At 38.5% G+C, this 17,986-nt stretch overlaps 1 protein-coding gene across 1 annotated transcript in view; it reads right to left on the bottom strand.

The window, feature by feature from the left end:
* Positions 1–17,583, bottom strand: part of SLCO4C1 (solute carrier organic anion transporter family member 4C1) — a 32,542-nt gene extending 14,959 nt beyond the window's left edge. The window contains exons 1-7 of the mRNA XM_056325734.1: positions 17,341–17,583; positions 11,956–12,219; positions 5,496–5,690; positions 2,744–2,840; positions 1,721–1,842; positions 728–843; positions 289–433 (exon numbers count right to left, since the gene is read on the bottom strand). Coding sequence (XP_056181709.1) covers positions 289–433; positions 728–843; positions 1,721–1,842; positions 2,744–2,840; positions 5,496–5,690; positions 11,956–12,219; positions 17,341–17,554 — 1,153 coding nt within the window. The 5' untranslated portion in view covers positions 17,555–17,583. The remainder of the gene's footprint in view (positions 1–288; positions 434–727; positions 844–1,720; positions 1,843–2,743; positions 2,841–5,495; positions 5,691–11,955; positions 12,220–17,340) is intronic.
* Between the last annotated feature and the right edge of the window lie 403 nt (positions 17,584–17,986).

Genomic DNA, 17,986 nt, shown 5'->3' with positions numbered 1-17,986 from the left:
TTTCAGCAGCACATAAAATTCTCATTCCACTTTGAATAAGAGTATCAAGTCTTCTGATCCTACAGACAAGTAGATTTGCACCCTTAAAGAACGAAATACCAGGGTTTTTCACAGGGCAGGCAAGAATAATATAAAAATACTGTTTCTGCTGTGAAAACTGCATTTCGTGTAAGTATATTCACAAATATCTCAGGCAAACACAATATGCTTATATAAACTTCCACCTACAATGTTAATAGTGTGTTCAGCACAACATATTTAAGATTTAAAAATGAAGAGACACATTACCTCCAAGAGTTGCTGAAAAACTTGATGTCTTTCCAAACTGACTTTCTATAAACTTTGGTAGAAATGTGGCAAAGCCAGTCGCAACTAAAGCTTCTGAAGAACTGGCTATTATTAGACTCATAAGCACTGGATTCTTCAACAGTATCTATGGAGGAAGTTAGCATAACAGGAAATTATTTCATTGTATCACCATGTAAATTTGAACGCACTCTATTTTAAAGCAGATACTCTCAAGTGGAACTTCACTGATAGGTTTTTCTTGCCTTAAAAATCTTAAGCATCAATAAAATGGATATGCATTGAATTATCAGCAGCACCGCAGACTTCCCTACCACAACACAATAAAGAAGCAATTACCTTTCTGAACACTTACATATTGCCCCCCCAAAAAAATTTTCCTCTGAATGTATCAATTTTAGTACATTCAAGATTTCCTTACCAGGAGAGCCACAGGAAAGTCTTTGTAACTTTTTCCAATGTTCCTGGCCTCCACAAGCAATTCACTTCCATCATTATGGGTTTCAGAGATTTTTTCAGCCTGTATTTTTGCTGTTCCTACAAATGGGCATATTTATTGACAATGAAAACATTGAATACATGTGCTCTTACACTTAATTTGAAAAAACAAAGTGTTTCCTTTCCTTGGGAAAACCAGCTCAGACATTGTAAGTCTTCTTGAATATTTTATTGGTACAGATCCATAAAAATGTCAATAACTTATTGCTGTAGAAAGAAGACTTTGGCTGAAAGCATCATGCTTCCATAGGAAGGCCTCAGCTGCAAGATATCATCAGGGATATCCTAAGGATTTCAGACTATCCTGAAGCCCATTCAGTATTTTTTTTTCTTAAATCATCCTCATTCTCCCCAGTTCCCTACTTCATTGTTTCTTTTCCTCCATCATTTCTCTTTCCAGAGAAGCACAGTAACTTCCTTTAGATGCTCTTCCAAACGACTCCTAGATGATATCTGCCTGAACAGAAATTATGTTAAAATTATTCTTTTTAGAAGGCTGCTCTGGGATACTTTGATTCATGCTTTATTATTTCACCCAAAACAACAAGACAGTAGAGACAAAGACAAAACGCATATTAAGTCAAGACAATTTCCTGATTCTTGGCAGATAACATAACAGCTTAATATACAACCCTGGGTGCCAAGCGTCTTCCAAATTCAGACCATCAGTTTCCATGCTCTATCTGCTTCCAGTCCTACCATACATCATTACATACACAAGATCTGCCCTCCAGCCCATCCACATTGCTTTAAAGGTTGCATATTGGAAGCAAGGTATTTATCATCAGTTTTAGCCAAAGACAGTTAACTGAGAAACAGAATCAAAAAGAAATCAATCACTCAGTCCAGCAGTCTATAACCCGCACACATAAACAAATGTCTCTTCTGAAGTAACCCATTACTGTTAAACACTTACCTGGTAGGTGTTTTGGAAAGCATGAAAAAGGTATTATAAGAAGCCAGATTGCAAAAAAGCATGCAAGAAATGGTATCCACCATGCTCCAAGCCAACGTGGGTCATCTTGATCCATCTTTATACTAGAAAAAATTTGGAAAAAAGCAGGTTTACTATTCATGAATTCAAATCAGCAATTTCAGATGTCAGTGAGCTGGATTTTTTTTTTAATCCTGATTTAACAGAAAGCCTTTGCAAGTTGTCATTTTCTTGTTTTCTACATATATTAAATTTAGTGTTTTCTTGTTTAAAGCACGTTCATCAGCTCTATTATAATAATATTCAATCCTACCATTTAGTATGCTTCAACTCATTAGTCAAATTCACTCCGATTCAAAGGCCACTATTTGGCCCTGATTTCAAGGTCCTGTAGCATTAAGATACTGAAAAAGCTGGTTTTAGAAAGAATCTTCCTAATCAGTTAGTTATGTGAAAGCCAATACTTTCACATACAATGAATGTCATTGCATTGATTTGAAGTCCCTAAAACACAGGAAATAAAGGTGTAAATAAAGTTGTTGGCTTGGACAGTAGTACAGTTTATAACACTATCCTTTAATAGTAGACTATTACTCAGCTAGTACATTTTCTAGCATGCTCTTCCCAGGAGGTAAGTAGCAGCATCCTTCGCTTCGTATCCCACCTCAGAGAAACTTTTTGCACAAGAAATCAATCTAATCCTAAATGAGCTACTAACCAAAAGACAAAGCATTGTTCTTGATCAGCTTTAAAATACCTAGTATCTCAAAAAGCTAGAACTACGTATTTGCTCTACAGAGAAATTTTCACACACAATGGATTGACTACTCACTGTGATAAGTAACTTTCTTGCTAGAAGCTCTTGTGAATAAAACTTGTTACCAAGTTAAAGAAACTCTTGAAAATGCAGTATTTTCCAAACAAAAACTTTCTCCTCCTCACATGGAGAAAAGCTGGATTTTAATAAGAATTATTGGGAAAATAGAAAGCGAAAGAGTATCTTGCCTTTCTGGGATCTGGATATCAATATAAATATTAAGTAGCTGCCCTCCTAAGACATAGCCAATAGCAGGACCCAGCAGTGACATGGCATAGCCAATTCCTAGAAGAGAAAATACATCAAGTTCACCATACATTTTTAAATCTTTCTTTTAAAGAATTCCTAAATCAACTTCAGACCAAATGGTTTAAGTCAACCTGTTCTTTCACTGTCATTACCTCAACTATAGTATGTTGAAAACAAAATTCGTGCTTCTCTGGCAACAAGAAAATTTGAAGCTCTCATTAAAAGCTGCAACTCTGAAGTTCAGCAAAAGATACTTTGCTTAGAGCATCTTTATGCTTTAGATTGCCTTTTGCACACCTTGTGCCTACAATCACAAGCTAGCTTGTGAAAAAGTTTAACTAAGGTTGCCATGAAACAGTTGTTAATAGTTCATGCCCACATCTTTAAGAACCTACTTAACTTATATTTTTATTTTGAGTCTTAAGTTGGTTTTTAGATCTGCCAAGATGAGAAGCCAGGATTCCATTAAAACTTGTGACTGGAGTAATACCTGCTGCTTGAGTTCATTTAGAACTCAATCATATGCACTTCAGTTTATTGATATGTTTTAAAATACAAAGCCAGGGCTTTTGACAGCTCCTGACAGTTTAAAAACAAAACCAAAAACCCACATAACCACAAAAAAAACCCCACAGCAACAAAAAAGAAGCCTAAGTTGCAGGTATAACCATATCCTGCTAAAGAACACTTAGGTCTTTTTTTTTTGCCTTAGGACAAGATTTTCCAAATGTCACAATAGTCTTTCTGGTCTACCAACCAAATTTTTGTGGTGCTTCAGCACTGCTGGCAGAAGCATTGTCTCTGCAAATAAAGGCTTGCACTAACAACTAGATCTGCCTAAATAATTGGTAAGACACACATCCTTACGCTGTTATTCTATGCTTTTCCCCAACTTGAAGAATCTGGATTTCTCATTTATTTCCAGAGTTCCTGGACCCTGAGTATTTGGTATTATTTTGCCCTCTTTAGACAGCAAGAAGGAATGATGGGGGGGGAGGGGGGGGGAAGAAAGAGCAAGAGGGAGAAGCAACACAGAAAAGGATACTCAAGTATCACTAAGTCCAAACAAATTTTGAGTTGACATATTCCAGGTTTTCCTGTATTTTGGAAATATGACATGCTCACAGGATCTTTTTGAGTTGAGTATACACTCATCCTACAGGAGTTTAAACCTACCTTAGAAGGTGCCTATTTCCTGCTACAGACCTTTCAGTTTAAATTACCATCTGGAATTGCTTAACTTTTCATTGGCTTTCAATGTAGATGCCCCAGTTTAACAAGAAAACGGTCCTCATGAAAACACACCCAGCTTCAGAAGAGAAGGAAACTACCAACTCATGAGTTGCAAACTTACAGTCTAAGATGCCAGCAGCTATTTACAGACATTTGCAGAAAGTTTTACAGGTTTGGGTTTGGTTTTTTTTGCTATGTTACACAAGCCTTCCTACATTACAGGCAAAGCAATGCCATTTATTTTAAAATACTCAATACATTGCATAAAAGCAAGAAAACAATTAAGGCTTAATGTAGCTACCTATCCACTCACTTGCATTCTAGTTTTCTCATATTAGGCAAAATACATTGTTGTTCTGAACTCAGAAGTTCTCTGAGGATTGTGCAAGCATTAATGTATTGCATTGTTTTGGTTTAAGTATGAACACTGACACCATTCTGCTGAGTTTTCAGGCCACTTCCGATCCCGTAGTCATGCAGACAGCCCTAATTCTGCTCCATTTATTTCACTGGCCTTGTGGGGTGGGGTGGGTGTAGCAATAAACTTCTCTCTCAATATAAAGAAACAGCAAAAATAAATGTAGTCTTCGTTATTTAAGATTTTAACACATGCAACTATGCTATTTATTGGCATCAATTGAGTGGCTTATCTAGAACAATTAATAACCTATTTACATAGAATTCTTGCTTATTTCAATTTCCACAACTAAACTATTGATTTAGTCTAGAAAACAGACCAGGAATCTAAGATGCTTTGAATTCCTCCTGTGAGTTACCAGTATAGCTAACATGCTTTTATCAGCTTATATCTATAAAGGCAAAAACAGCAAATATCTTCATACCCATAGAAAATGCACTTAGACTGCAACGAACATGGCAGTAAAACTGCACATAACCCAGAGAATGCTGACCAGAAAGATGAAAAAAATCACTGCTAAGTATTAGTATTCCTTAGCTTTCAAGCAGCCCCACAGGAAGACAAACACATTCTTTGTGCTTCTAAAAAATCCCTTTACTTTCAATTAAGTAAAGATACTTCCAGTATTTCCCCCTGAAATGCCAAATTTGTATGTGGCTACAGAACTGCAGATCTGGCTACTGACCTGATATACAGTGGTTTTCAACACCTGCGACACAAAAGCAAATTTTTGCTACAATTTATTCTGTTGTTATCAGACAGCCTACATTAACCACTTAATCCCTTTCAGGTACTGACATGAAAAAACAGCAGGACAGGTGAACAAAGTAGCCTTACCATGCTCTGCAAAATAACTATTGAAAAGACTCGATACTTAGAGCAGACCAATACCTAACTTGCACAGTAACTAGTATAGATGCTTTATGCACATAAGTAAACAATGACAAGATTGATTTAGAAGAATTAATAAAAGCATTTGAAAGACATTGCAGTTCTATGATTTATCTGGACAATGTGTTATAAACAGTTTTAAAAGTTACCTATATAAAGGGAAGACTTGTGCTTTGGGACACTATCATCAATAAAAGCTGTCCCCAAAGTATATAGTGGAGTTCCTCCAACTCCCAGCAGCAGCTGTCCCAGGATAAATATATATAGATAGTTTGGAAGTAAAGACTTTGTGCTGGTACTGCACGTCAAGTTTGCAGAGCTTGTTCCTGGAATTTGACACGTGTCTGAAAGACAAGAGACAGCAAGACCTTAAAATAAAAAATAAAAAAACCAGCTCACCACAGTCCAACTGAAGAAAAACCTGTACTGAGAGCTAAACTACACAGGATGTGCTGTTAGTGCCAGGCTCCCATTTTAACTTTCAGGCCTACTAATACATCCTATATGACAGTGCCCTAATCTTCTACGGTATCATATGCCCTAAAAGAAGTATCATCATAGCTTCTTTTTTTTTCCTGCTTTGGCTTCTTGAAAGCATTATTGACTAGATGTATGCTAAAAAAATACCCCCAGAAAACTGTAAAATGGTCATTCAACAGGTTAGTGAATACTCCTAGGTAACAGACACTTCATTTTGTTCTTGCACCTTATAATGATTCTGAGTAGGATTAAAAACTTCCAATCTTAAGTGACAGAGCAGCCTGAACAAGCTGAGGAAAGCTAGACTGCTAGAGAGGAAAGTGCAGTTGTCAGTCACAAGTTGGAAACAAAGATAATCCTCCCTTCTCATAGTCTTGAGAAGTGTTTCCCCTGAAAAAAAAAAAGCTTAGAAACCTACACCAATATCTCTCATAGATCACACACTGCCATATTTCCAGAATGAGGTTAATGTAAAGCCTCTGTACTTGTCCACACATACACACAGAGGAAAGCAGAGGGGGAATAGCTTAAGATTGCATCTTTTCCTGTAATGTTTGGCACTACGAGGAGGGAAGAGAAAAAGAGGAAGTGAAGACAGGGAGTATGTTTTCTCCTTCTTGCTAACATTTCACTTCTAGCAGCAGACAGTCCCAAGTGATAACATCAAGAGGAGCATGGTTCTTTGCAGGTTTTTCCACACAAGAATGTACAACCCTAAGGAAGAAGATAAATCCATTAATTTAATGGAAACAAGCCATACTGCACAGATACATGAAAACATCCTTCAAATCAGATGAGTAGACTGCTTAATTCTCAATACTTTGCTACAAAATTACTACTTAGTTTTTCTCAGGTCCTTTTACATTTGAGAACACTTTTTACTCAAGCAAAGAAAGGGCAAGCTTGTCCACACTTTGGGCTCACAGGACACAAACACAAGGAAGTGCTTACCACATAGCAGGTATTTAAAGTCTATGTTGATGTTACAAACGCATCCATGAGCTTTATCATGCCTTCTCCAAAAGAAACAGCACTGTAGTGGTGGTGGCATCATTAAGCACACAACAGATGATTCAGTGCTGTTGCACAGAAACTGGATAGGAAAACCTCACTTCCAGAGGAGTTGTCTAAAATTTACCTTCCTTTCCACTTAGGAGCAATCCTTATTTTAATGCTATACTGAAGCCCCATGGGGAACTTTTTATTATGTATCACTACTCTGAAAACAGAAGTTTTTAAACTATATTTTCCATTTATTGTCAATCTGATTTCTTTATCAATATTCTTTTCTGCATGAAACTAAGTCTTAAATCAGGTTAACTTTGCACTATTTACATGCACAGCATCTAAAACCGATTACAGATTAACACCATGTGCTACAATACCTTGTTAACATACACATATTAATGTACAGAACATATAACTGTTCTATATATATTCTATATAAATTAGACTCTTAATACCTACTGGGCAAGTCTAAAACCATGTTTGGCTAGTTATTTCATTGTAGCACACAAATAATAGTTAAAATGGACACATCAGAAACAAGTAATACAGAGCAAGAAAATGCCATGAATGCTGTTAAGTGACAGAAGTGTAGCCTAATTTGAGATCTAGAAATAGCTTCATGAAATAAGCAGATTACATATGGTAATGGCAATCAGACTCTGACAGACTGTGTTTCCTCATGAATCCAAAGTCAATGTCTCAGTTCATGTCAATCTGGAAGCCTGTGCCATTGCGTATCTAATTGAGTATAGCTTTTCTCCTGTAGTCTTTTAGCTCTTCAATTTATATGCCCTAGGAAATTTATGCTGACATTATGATGAGAAGCTTATCATACCAGTTTGTTTTCAAAACCACGTAATCAGGTTTAACTACAAAATTAAGAGACCCACCAATACACACTTTAATACAATTATAACCCTTATTTGCATCAGCTATCATGCCTTTTTTTTTTTTTTTAAAGTCAGCAAGTACACATGCACTTGCCAAGTGGAGTCACAGACCACATTTCATGTTTCCAAGAACATTTTAAAAACAAAGAGAATCTACCACAAAACTATGAGATTAGCTTAAACCAGCGTAAAGTCAAAACTGCCATCAAACAACAGTTTACCTCAGCCATTTATGTCACCCCCTTCTTGTACAGTTCAAGGTTTAAGCAGATTTGTAGAAGTGACACAGTTTAAACCTAACCTGGATTAAATTCATAAGCTTGTTTGTTGCTGTCATGAGAATGGTGGAGAGAGAAGGCACTGGCTTTCACATGATCAAGATAACCTGAGATAAACCAAGCTCTAGAAGTTCAAGATGGGTGGCTGACCATTTTTTAGTACCTTTTCTCATTAAATTTGTTTTTCCTTCTAAAATTTAGTGGATTAGACTTGCCTTTTAAAGATCAGAACTGCATTAAAGGCAACACCATCCAGAGTTAGTCATCACAAACCATCTTGCAAGCTTTTATCGAACACATCTACCTCAATCCAAGTTATGTAAAGGCCAAACATTCCCAAGTATCTGACACAATATACTAGCCAAGAAGCCAGAGCCAACTGTGAGATGCTTTAGCAGTTACGTTAATTAGATTTAAGACAGGTCAAGGCTAGTTTTACTCAGTTCTTAAACTGCAGCAAGTAGGTGTGGGGTTTTTTGTCTTTTGGGGAGCAGAGAACAGTTTATAAAGAGAGTTGAGCAGAGTGAGACAAAGAACATCTTGTTTTCTATTCCTTTTTAATCTTAAAAAAAAATCTGTCTCCCTTCTAAGTCTTTAATGGGAAAGTCATCAAAGCTTCAATGAACATGCTGAACGAAGACTAAGTTTTTAGTTTCTAAAGGCAGATGTTACAGTATTACAGAATATGTAAGTGGTATAGAGAAATAGGTCAAGCAGTGCAAGCAGTGTAGAGAACAGCAGCACTATCAGTTATTCAACTGGTCAGATAAACTCTTCAGAAAGCAAAGCCAGCAGAAAAACCACAGACATACTGATTGTGCAAGACAAAACAGTCAAATTAGAGACTGGTATCACACATTCTCTCTCCATTAGTACCATTTTTCTTCACTCTTTAATTGTCCTTGGCATGTTCTAGGAAGGAAGATCTCTTGCTGCCCTTCAGAGAAGATTCACTCACTCTCAGATACTAAACAACTTATGTACCACTTGACTTTCCAGTAGAAAAGAGAACTGAAGAAAAGTGTTCAAGTCATTCTCCCTCTTCTGAAATCACACCACATACTAATTCAAATGGCTAAGACTTGTTATTAACAAAGATCTTTTTTCAAAAGACATCGTTCACAGCCTGTTATTGAAGAGACTCATGGAATAATTCAGGTTGGTAAAGGCATCAGGGAGTCATGTAGTCCAAACTCCTAATTCAAACTGTGCCAAAACCAAATGCAGACCAAGCTGCTCAGGACTTTACTCAGCAGCATCCTGAAACCCTCCCAGAGATACAGACTCCACAGTATTCCCGGGTAATCTGTTCCAAAGCTTGACTGTCTTCACATTAAAGTTGTCTTCCTTGTATCAAGTTAAAGAACTACATTTCGCATTTGCTGCGACCGACTGATTTTACAGACTTAAACATGTTTCAATCAGATCTGAGAGAGAAGTTTAAACGTATATTGCTTAAAGCATCTGCAGTTTTTACAGTCCTCTACTGTCTACGGGTGATCAAATACGGAATGGTTTCATTTCAGACGAACCACTAGATGGAGCTCCTGCCTACAAAGATCAGAGCCAGCTCACACTGACGACCCTATGTAACCTAAAAAACGTTACCAGAACAAATACTGGTTACATCTAGGTTATAAATTTGACTCTTAAGCTTTTCTGGAATCAAAATTAAGACCTTTCCGCGGTCTCTTTTTTTTTTTTTAAATAGGTAGACCATTGGTTTGCTACTCTTTCAATATGAAATGTATTAAACTATTTCTAAATTGTGTTACTATGGTAACTATTTCCAGTGGAATAGTTTTGCAGACTAGGATATGTATACACTCAGAATAAAAGTAAATTGATATCTCAGGGTACAACAGCAAGCTTCGGGAAGTCTATAAACCTTACACTGGAGGCTAGGTGTATTTTATATTCTAGAGTAAATCCATTAATTAATTTGGCAGCCATATTAAATATCGCTCTGAACTATACTTTGAAGTTGTCCTGCAGGTAAATTACTGTACTTATATGAAACAATCAGGTAACCAACTAGGAACTGTTCAAAAATAAACTAGATGGCAGTTTTTAATGCAAAACATCAAATAAAAGTTTACTGTCAATATATTAAAACTTCTATAAACTACTCATCCAAACAAATAAGCAACAACAAAGGTTTTTGGGGTACAGTGCTATTAAATTCTGCAACTAAATGTGTAGATAAGATGCTTCATCAACATCAGAAGTAGCCACACTAGACATCCGATAAAGTCACATGCTGTAATTTACTTCACTGTTAAAGGATGCCATTGCACAGCACCTGCAGACTCACATCGACTGTCATTGTACAGACATTCCCTGTACTCCATAGTCATTTATCTTTGGTAGTTTTTTGTTTAAATAAGCTTAAGTCTTTAAAACTACTCATCAGTCACAGCATAGGTACCGGCATTACAGCAGTCAAAACAGTGTGAATCCAGCCAGCTTACAGTGCCATAGAGAAGAAAGCAGATTTTCCACTTAAAATTCTCCCTACAGCTTTTAGATTTCAGAAGTCCACACAGAACACGATCCCTAATAAGGCATCAACACCTACAGAATCTTTAATGGTGGATGAAACAGCACACGTTTGATGAAACAGTAACAGATTCTGAGATTTCAACTAAAACTGGTAGGAAGGGGAGAGATCAGTTGCAATAGTTGGCCATCTCTCTTCACACACCTCACCCTGTCAGCATCCTTTTTTCCAATAAAAAAGTTCAAAACCAATTGTAGTCTCTTTTGTACCAAGTTCATCTTACCTTCCATACTAGTGAAGTAGGGAGGGTAATAGTGAAACTGCTGAGAAACAGGACTGTTTAATATTCAGGAGCAAGTAAGCTGCTGCCCCTCTATTAAGGGTTAACAAGTAATCATCTGCTCATAGCCTCCGAACACTGAAGAGTTTTTTCTTTTAGCTTTGTTCAGTTAAAATGTCAATTAACTTCTGCCTCATATCCTCATTTCTTAGATGGGGAAAAATAGCTCACCGAAGTTATTAATGGTCAATATCTGGACAGCTCATGGAAGTGTATGATATGATTAACACTTAAAAAAACCACTAATTTGACAATCAACAACTGGAAGACTGAGGACCTTCCATCTGATTCCTTAATGGCTACTGATCTTTTTAGTAAGCACTCTAATATGCTTAGTCATTGAAGACATAAATCTGATTAAACCCTGCAATAGCAATTAAATAATCCTAGAAGATTAAATCATCCTGCCTTAAACATATCTGGATGTTTCTTCGTTAGTTACATGTGTGCCACTAGATTAAGAGGCAAATAGCTGGCTTTAAGCACACTACACTTCAAGTCTTGTTCTATGAGAAAAGATAGGCAAGATCTGAGAGCTGGATGCTCCTGCTGTTTCAGTACTGCTTTGTTCAGTGTAGTTCAGGACTGCTTGCCAAAGAAACCCACAAGTTTTAATCAACATTTTAGAAGAAGTCAGTGAAACTTGTTAATTACTTACTCAAGATGCCTTTAATAGTTCAAAATCCAGAACTGCAAAATTTAGACACCTTTAAACAAGATGTTAAATTTAACAGCTTTCCTTTAACATTCATTCCACATCATTGACATAACTTCCATTCCTATTCACAACGAAATGCCAGATCATTATTTTTTTTTTTACGCATAGTGAATCTTAACTGCATTCATCATGCAAGTTAAAAAAAGCATTTTATGTAAGTGTTGCTTAACTCATTAACACTCATACTTCTTCTGAAAAACGAAGTTCACTATGCAGACAGCTCTTGAACTTAGGGATTTCACAAAATCATTTTATTTTCAGAATTAGAAATTATGCCCTATTATTTGGACTTTGACAGAGATTAACTATTGTGCATGAAATTAAGAGTTGCACCAAGTTGCCACAGTTTTGGGGGGTTTTTTTACATCATTTTCCAAACATAAGGATAAGCTTACCTTCAAGTTTAGCTCCATAGTGGTATTTTCCACTACTGAAGTGTGGTAAGGAAAATATAAGTGAGCCCAATCCTAGCATAAATGCTGAGAAAGCAAGCCATCGTGGTTTGTGCCCTCTTTCTCCAAAGAAAGATACAAACAGTGACAATATACAGAAAGCAATATCATAGCTTGCAGAGATTAAGCCAGTGAGGGAACTGTTCAACTCGTAACGCTTCTCAATTGTTGAAATACTAATGTTAATCAGGCCGTTTACCACAACACCTAAAAAAAAAAAGACATAATTAGTCAAGGATACTTTAACTTAAAAAGTTGCAAGGCTAAACTTACCATTGTGCTATAGAAGAGTTAAAATTAATGTATTTACAAAGCTACATTTTTAGGTATTTATTTAGCTATGTAAAATCCACATATATAGCGGATTGATATAGTGCCCGCTTAAGCCAGCCATCTGATACAGAAACTATTCTATTTTCTTATCTCCTGTGGACCCTGAAGATTTAACACTCAAGTATTAAGCCAGCAAAATACAATGCCTCAAACTCTGGAACCTACATACATGAACAGATTCAGTATGAAGCACAGAGATTTTAAACAGAATGCCGTAAGATATTAGATTGGTCAAGGTTATGACTTGTATTAGAATACAAATTACAAGTGAAGCAAGTTCAGGACACAGCTTTCAAATAATGGTTGTTAAACAAACATCATTTCCTCCTTGAAATCACAAAGGGAAGATATAATAAGGCTTTGAACAGACATCCTTTCCCTGCAATATAAGAAAAGGTTAAACCATTTAAAAATACTTTACAACAGTTTCAAAGCCACCAAGGTGATTTAACTGAGAAAAATGTTTGCCCTCTGAACCTTGAAGTTCCCCGAAGCAAGAAGTATCAGACAATCTGGAGAAAAGGCCTCGCAAGAGCTGCCCTACTTCAGCACAGGTGAATTCCAAGAAATAGATCCAAAAGTAAAGGATGCATTGACAATTGCAGCTACAGACACTGTCCGTTTTTACAAGAGTGTTGTTTATAGGTAACTAAGTTGAATCTCCCATCCTGCCTCACATTCTGTCTCTATGTGGAACGCAAAGGAGTTAAACTTACTGTAGTTTACTTTTTTAACAGTACCAAAATATGATTCTGTTACAAGTTATATGAACAGCTGTACTCCATAACAGGGTCAGATAATTTCATGGTAGTCTAACTGAAATGTGCCTGTGATAAAATATATACCCTGGAAAAAACTTAGGAGGTCTTGGAGTCACAGGTGCCAATAAGATTAAGAGTTCTGTAACCTCACTGATCATCAATTAGCATCTCTCATGACACAGGCCCTACAGTTATCCCTCCTCTTTCCAGAATTCAGCTGTGATTCTCTACTGTTATTTCAAGAACAGAATGATATGACTGAAATGGATTTAAGTTAGTTTTCAATGAGCATTGTACCATCCAGAAGTACAGCTACACAGCCTGAACTTCAACAGATCTCCCCAAGGTGCTCTACGTGTTAGAAAAATTTACTCCAAATCTGTGATCAACCAGCTGGGGTTTTTTTAATCAGTGCTATTCCCATCATTAACTAAACACTTTTCTGTAAGGAGGCAGCTCTTGGCACAATCTTAATTTTCTAATACACTACTACAGCCTCTTTATTGAGGATGACAATTTCATCTGTCTGTTGGACCACCACACTTAAATTCATACAGGATTAACAGAAGTATTCAAGTATTCCTCCACTGCCATTATTTATATATTTGGCAGCTTTCTTCTTCTTAAGGAGCATTGACCAAAGAACAATACTAGCACAAAGGAATGAACAAACAAGGGTTTTTTTCCATTTGCCAGCACTTCAAACATTTACTAAGGCCTTAAAACATTCACATGAAGTAGGTGTGCTACATAGAAAGTTGGTTACAGAACTAGAAGACATTGTCTTTTACCTGTAGTTACGTTGCCACCTTTAATTTACATCCTAAAAGCCATAAAACCTTGCAGTTACTTTTATTGGGTAATTAGATTTCACCTGTAAAAGTGTAGAAGTGATGAACGGCAGTATAACTTCTCCAATGCCACCATCCAGTAATTAATCACTTAACTCTTTTCAGGGAAGATGGAACATTGCTAATACTAACTTGATCCAAAAAACAAATCTTACAAAGACATCAACACTTAAATCATAGTATAGATTTTTTTTTTAACTGTTCTCATCCAAAACCTTATTGTCCTGCCTGTTAGAAGTTTAGCTACAGCGTGTACTGACCCACAAAATCCAGGTTAATCATAAACCAACTTCATTTGCCCTAATGAAATACAAAAGTATTTTTTCTTCATCCATTTAACAAAAAAAATATGGTCTACAGTTTTTGTAAGTATGCTGGCTTTAAAGCAGTGTTTTGCAGATAACTGCACACAATTGAAAAAAACAGAAGAGTAAAATTATTAAAAAGTCCTTCCAGTAACAAATCTGATGAGGGCATAAAACATTAGTGCTTTCCAAAGTTTTCAGATAGATTAGACTGGACCAGTGTCAAACAGTGATTCTGTTTGGTTTAATAAAATTATTAGTGACATAAGGAATAAACAGTCCTTCTTGTACTCAAAATAGTGAGATAACTTCTAACTAGTCTGCTACTACAGCTATGAACTGCAGCATATCTGGTTATTGTAATGCAATCATACATTTATGCAATTCTAAGTACCATACAGAAAGCTGGTATTAGTCATGTAACCATGTTCTACACAAATAAGTGTTTTCTATTCTGGAAATACAGGTTTCACATCTACTTGAAACAGAAACAGTCAGAAATGAAGAGTTAAGTTTCACCTGGAACCTTCTGAGAAGCTGAAACAGAGCTTATCAGGTGCTAATGATAACAATAACCTCTTTTCCAGGGCAGCTAGAGCATAGCCTAATAAATACATACCTTCAGTTAGATACACACATGCAAAAATCTACACACATGTACCAGGTCACTGCAGATAACTACTGTGTTCACCCATTGTGTAAAAAGTCTAGTATAACAACTTGTATACATTAGAAGTGTGTTAATGATTACTTCATTACTTTTCAGTGCATTAGGAAATAAACTTTTCCAGAGATATACTAGCATTAGCGAGTTTTAAAGATATATTTTATCCTCCTTATTGACTAATTCTGTAATTTGGAGGGTAAATTAAATAGACCCAAAGCTGAAGTACTGTAGTAGCTCACATAACTTCAAGATCCCAGTTGTGTTTTGTGTACTTTTATCTAAACTCTGAAGATTCAAGACCTGAACATTTTTGCAGTTTCACGTGCAGCACTGAATTTCTTGTCTGAAGATGATTCTTGTTTCTGCTTCTCAAATAGAGTTGAAACTTGAGTCTTCAGTGCCACATTTCCCTTCTACAATCTAGTTAAAGGAAAGGTACTTCTTCAGAAAATCCAGATAATACAACATTAAGAATGCCACAAGACCCATAATAGCCATACCTCATACTTTCAGCTTTCAAAACAAGCATCAGAAAATTCCTTACATTAACACCCTAAATCTGAACTAGATCTGAGGTCTGGCATACATCTACAGTTAGATAACAGGACCAAGACCTGGGTAAGTGACATAACCAAAACCCATAGTATTTTAAGGGGACAGATTCTAACAACACAAGACCTTTTTATGACTGGAAACCTATACACACTACTAATAAGAGAGAAAATTTAAAATTATAGTGAATTCATTATTCAGCTGAGCAGACAATCAGATCACCACAGCAAACTGGATTTTAAGAAATAGTGCTTGAAATATTCATGATGCTTTGTCTAGTGTAATATAAACGGAAACTTTTCAGTGTCACATTCAGGGCATTTTTGGTTGCCTATGTGCATTCTTAAGCTACAAAAATATACATGTACAATCTAAAAGTATTCTGCTACTCAGCTGACATAGAAATCTGCTATATAAGATCTTTCTCCACCCCTCCCTTTCTTTTTTCTATGTCAGAAACAACAAATTTGAGGTAACAGCAGGACAATTGCAACAGTCATCACTTCCTGGTCCTATCAGCTGTAACATGGCCTTTCAAATACAAGCCAGGCGCAACAGGCTCTGCCCCAAACTCTCTAGACACTTCTTCTCTAACGCAATACCTGTACACTAAGAAAAGATCAGATTCTGAACAGGTTGAAATCAGAAACTGAGTTTACAGGAACACATACTGAAGGACACTGTTTCTTCTATGACTCAGACCCTTACAGGTTTTAAGCTGAACCTCCTGTGCAGTTCTCTTCAGCCCAACCCAATTACCTCAGTGTGGTTCCGGGCAGGAAGGCAGCCATCCATATCCCGCATGTCTTCTGTGTTAAGTTACCAGCTCTTATAGCACTGAATTTCTTCTTCTGCATCTCCCACCACCACTCTAAAGCAGTCTCATTCTTTATAAACAACAAGGATGAGCTTTAAACCTCATTTTTTTTCAGGAAACAGTTTTCTTTCCTAGCTGGTCCAATGAAGTTGAAGGGTTCTGAACATTAATCCAGTATCGCTCCATTTGACAAATACCTAAGCTTTACAAACCTCAAGTTTGCCTATTTGGTGCACTAACACTTCCCCTCAGGCATTACTACTACTTTACAAGCCTAAGGCTTACCAAGGCCCTAACAAATGTTGTTAGAGAAAACAAAAAATATGGATAAGAATATCTGAAGCTTAACGACAGAAACTGAGGTTCCCCCAAGGTTAAGTCAAGCCATTAGTTCAGTGTTAGAAAGACAGCTGCACTGGGATCCACACAACAAACAGAGAATTTTTTAAAGCCATCTTAATTATTTGAAGACCCACCCAACCATGCCAAGGTACCTTTTTAATTGGCAGGTAACAAAGTACATGCTAGGGCACTACAGCTTTATCTATTGTTTTACATCATGTGTTTTATTCCCTGGCTCATGTCTCAGCCTGTGAGGTGCACATGGAGCACTATTTCCCTGTGAGCAATGGGGCTGCAGCATAGACAACAGCACAAAGCACAGAGCTGGTGGCACCACAGACACACCAGTGATCAAAAAGGTAAGTGGGAAAATAAAAGAAAAAAAAAGGAGGAACAGAGCAAAGTACAGAGAGTAATACAGTATGAGCAACTTCCCTGCGCAGGGCATCAGGGTACTTTCTTCCCCGGATGAAGCCACGACTGCCACTTTTCAGCACCATGCACCTGGAGGAGCCCTGCCTCCCCGTACCCCGTACCACCCCTCCCCGGCCTTTCCCACCTGGCTTCCCCCACGGCTGCAGGATGGTGACCGAGATACGCCCAGGGCAGCAGGCGGCCTGCAGGTGCAGGGTCCCGCAGAGAAAGTGGAGAGGTGAGCAGCCGACCCGCGGCTCCGGGTCAGGCGGCGGGGACAGGTTACCTTGGAAGATAGCCAGGAGGCTGTAGGCGGCCAGGTAGCCCTCAGGGTTGTTGCAGAGCTGCAGAGCCTTAGGGGCGCAGTGGCCCCACCCGCAGGCCCCCTCCTCAGCCGCCTCCGGGACGCCGGCACCTGCCCCTGCGCGGCCCGCCCGGCGGCGGTCGAGGTCGGGGCTGGGTGGTTCGAACACCGGGTTCTCGAGCCCGCCGTGCCTCATGGCGCGAACAACTCGTTGCCCCGCACCGGCTTGAGCAACACCCGGCCGCGACACTCCGCTAAATACTACGAGGGAGGGCTGGCCCCGACGGGGGCAGGTGGAGGCGGTTTCCCCCTCCTTCCGAGGAGGGCGGCCCGGCCCGACCCCGCCCCGCCCCGCCCGGCCCGCGTCCCGCCGGTCCCGCGGCTGGGCGATCCCCCTGGGGCGGTGGGGCCGTTGGAGCCCTCGGCGGAGGGGGCTGCGTTGGCCGCGGCCGGTGCCTGCCCGCCCGTCCCGCGCACCTGCCCTCGACCGCTGGGTGAAGGGCCCGCACCCCGCGGGCCGGGCTCTGCCGGCCGGGCCCCGCACGGGCACCGCGCTTTCCCGGAGGGAAAACGCCCCGCGCCGGGCGCCACGTAACGCCGACAGCAGCGGTTAACGCGCACAGCCGCG

Source organism: Falco biarmicus, chromosome Z (genome assembly GCF_023638135.1).
Source record: "Falco biarmicus isolate bFalBia1 chromosome Z, bFalBia1.pri, whole genome shotgun sequence".
NCBI lineage: Eukaryota > Metazoa > Chordata > Aves > Falconiformes > Falconidae > Falco > Falco biarmicus.
This window is presented reverse-complemented; position numbering and strand designations above follow the sequence as displayed.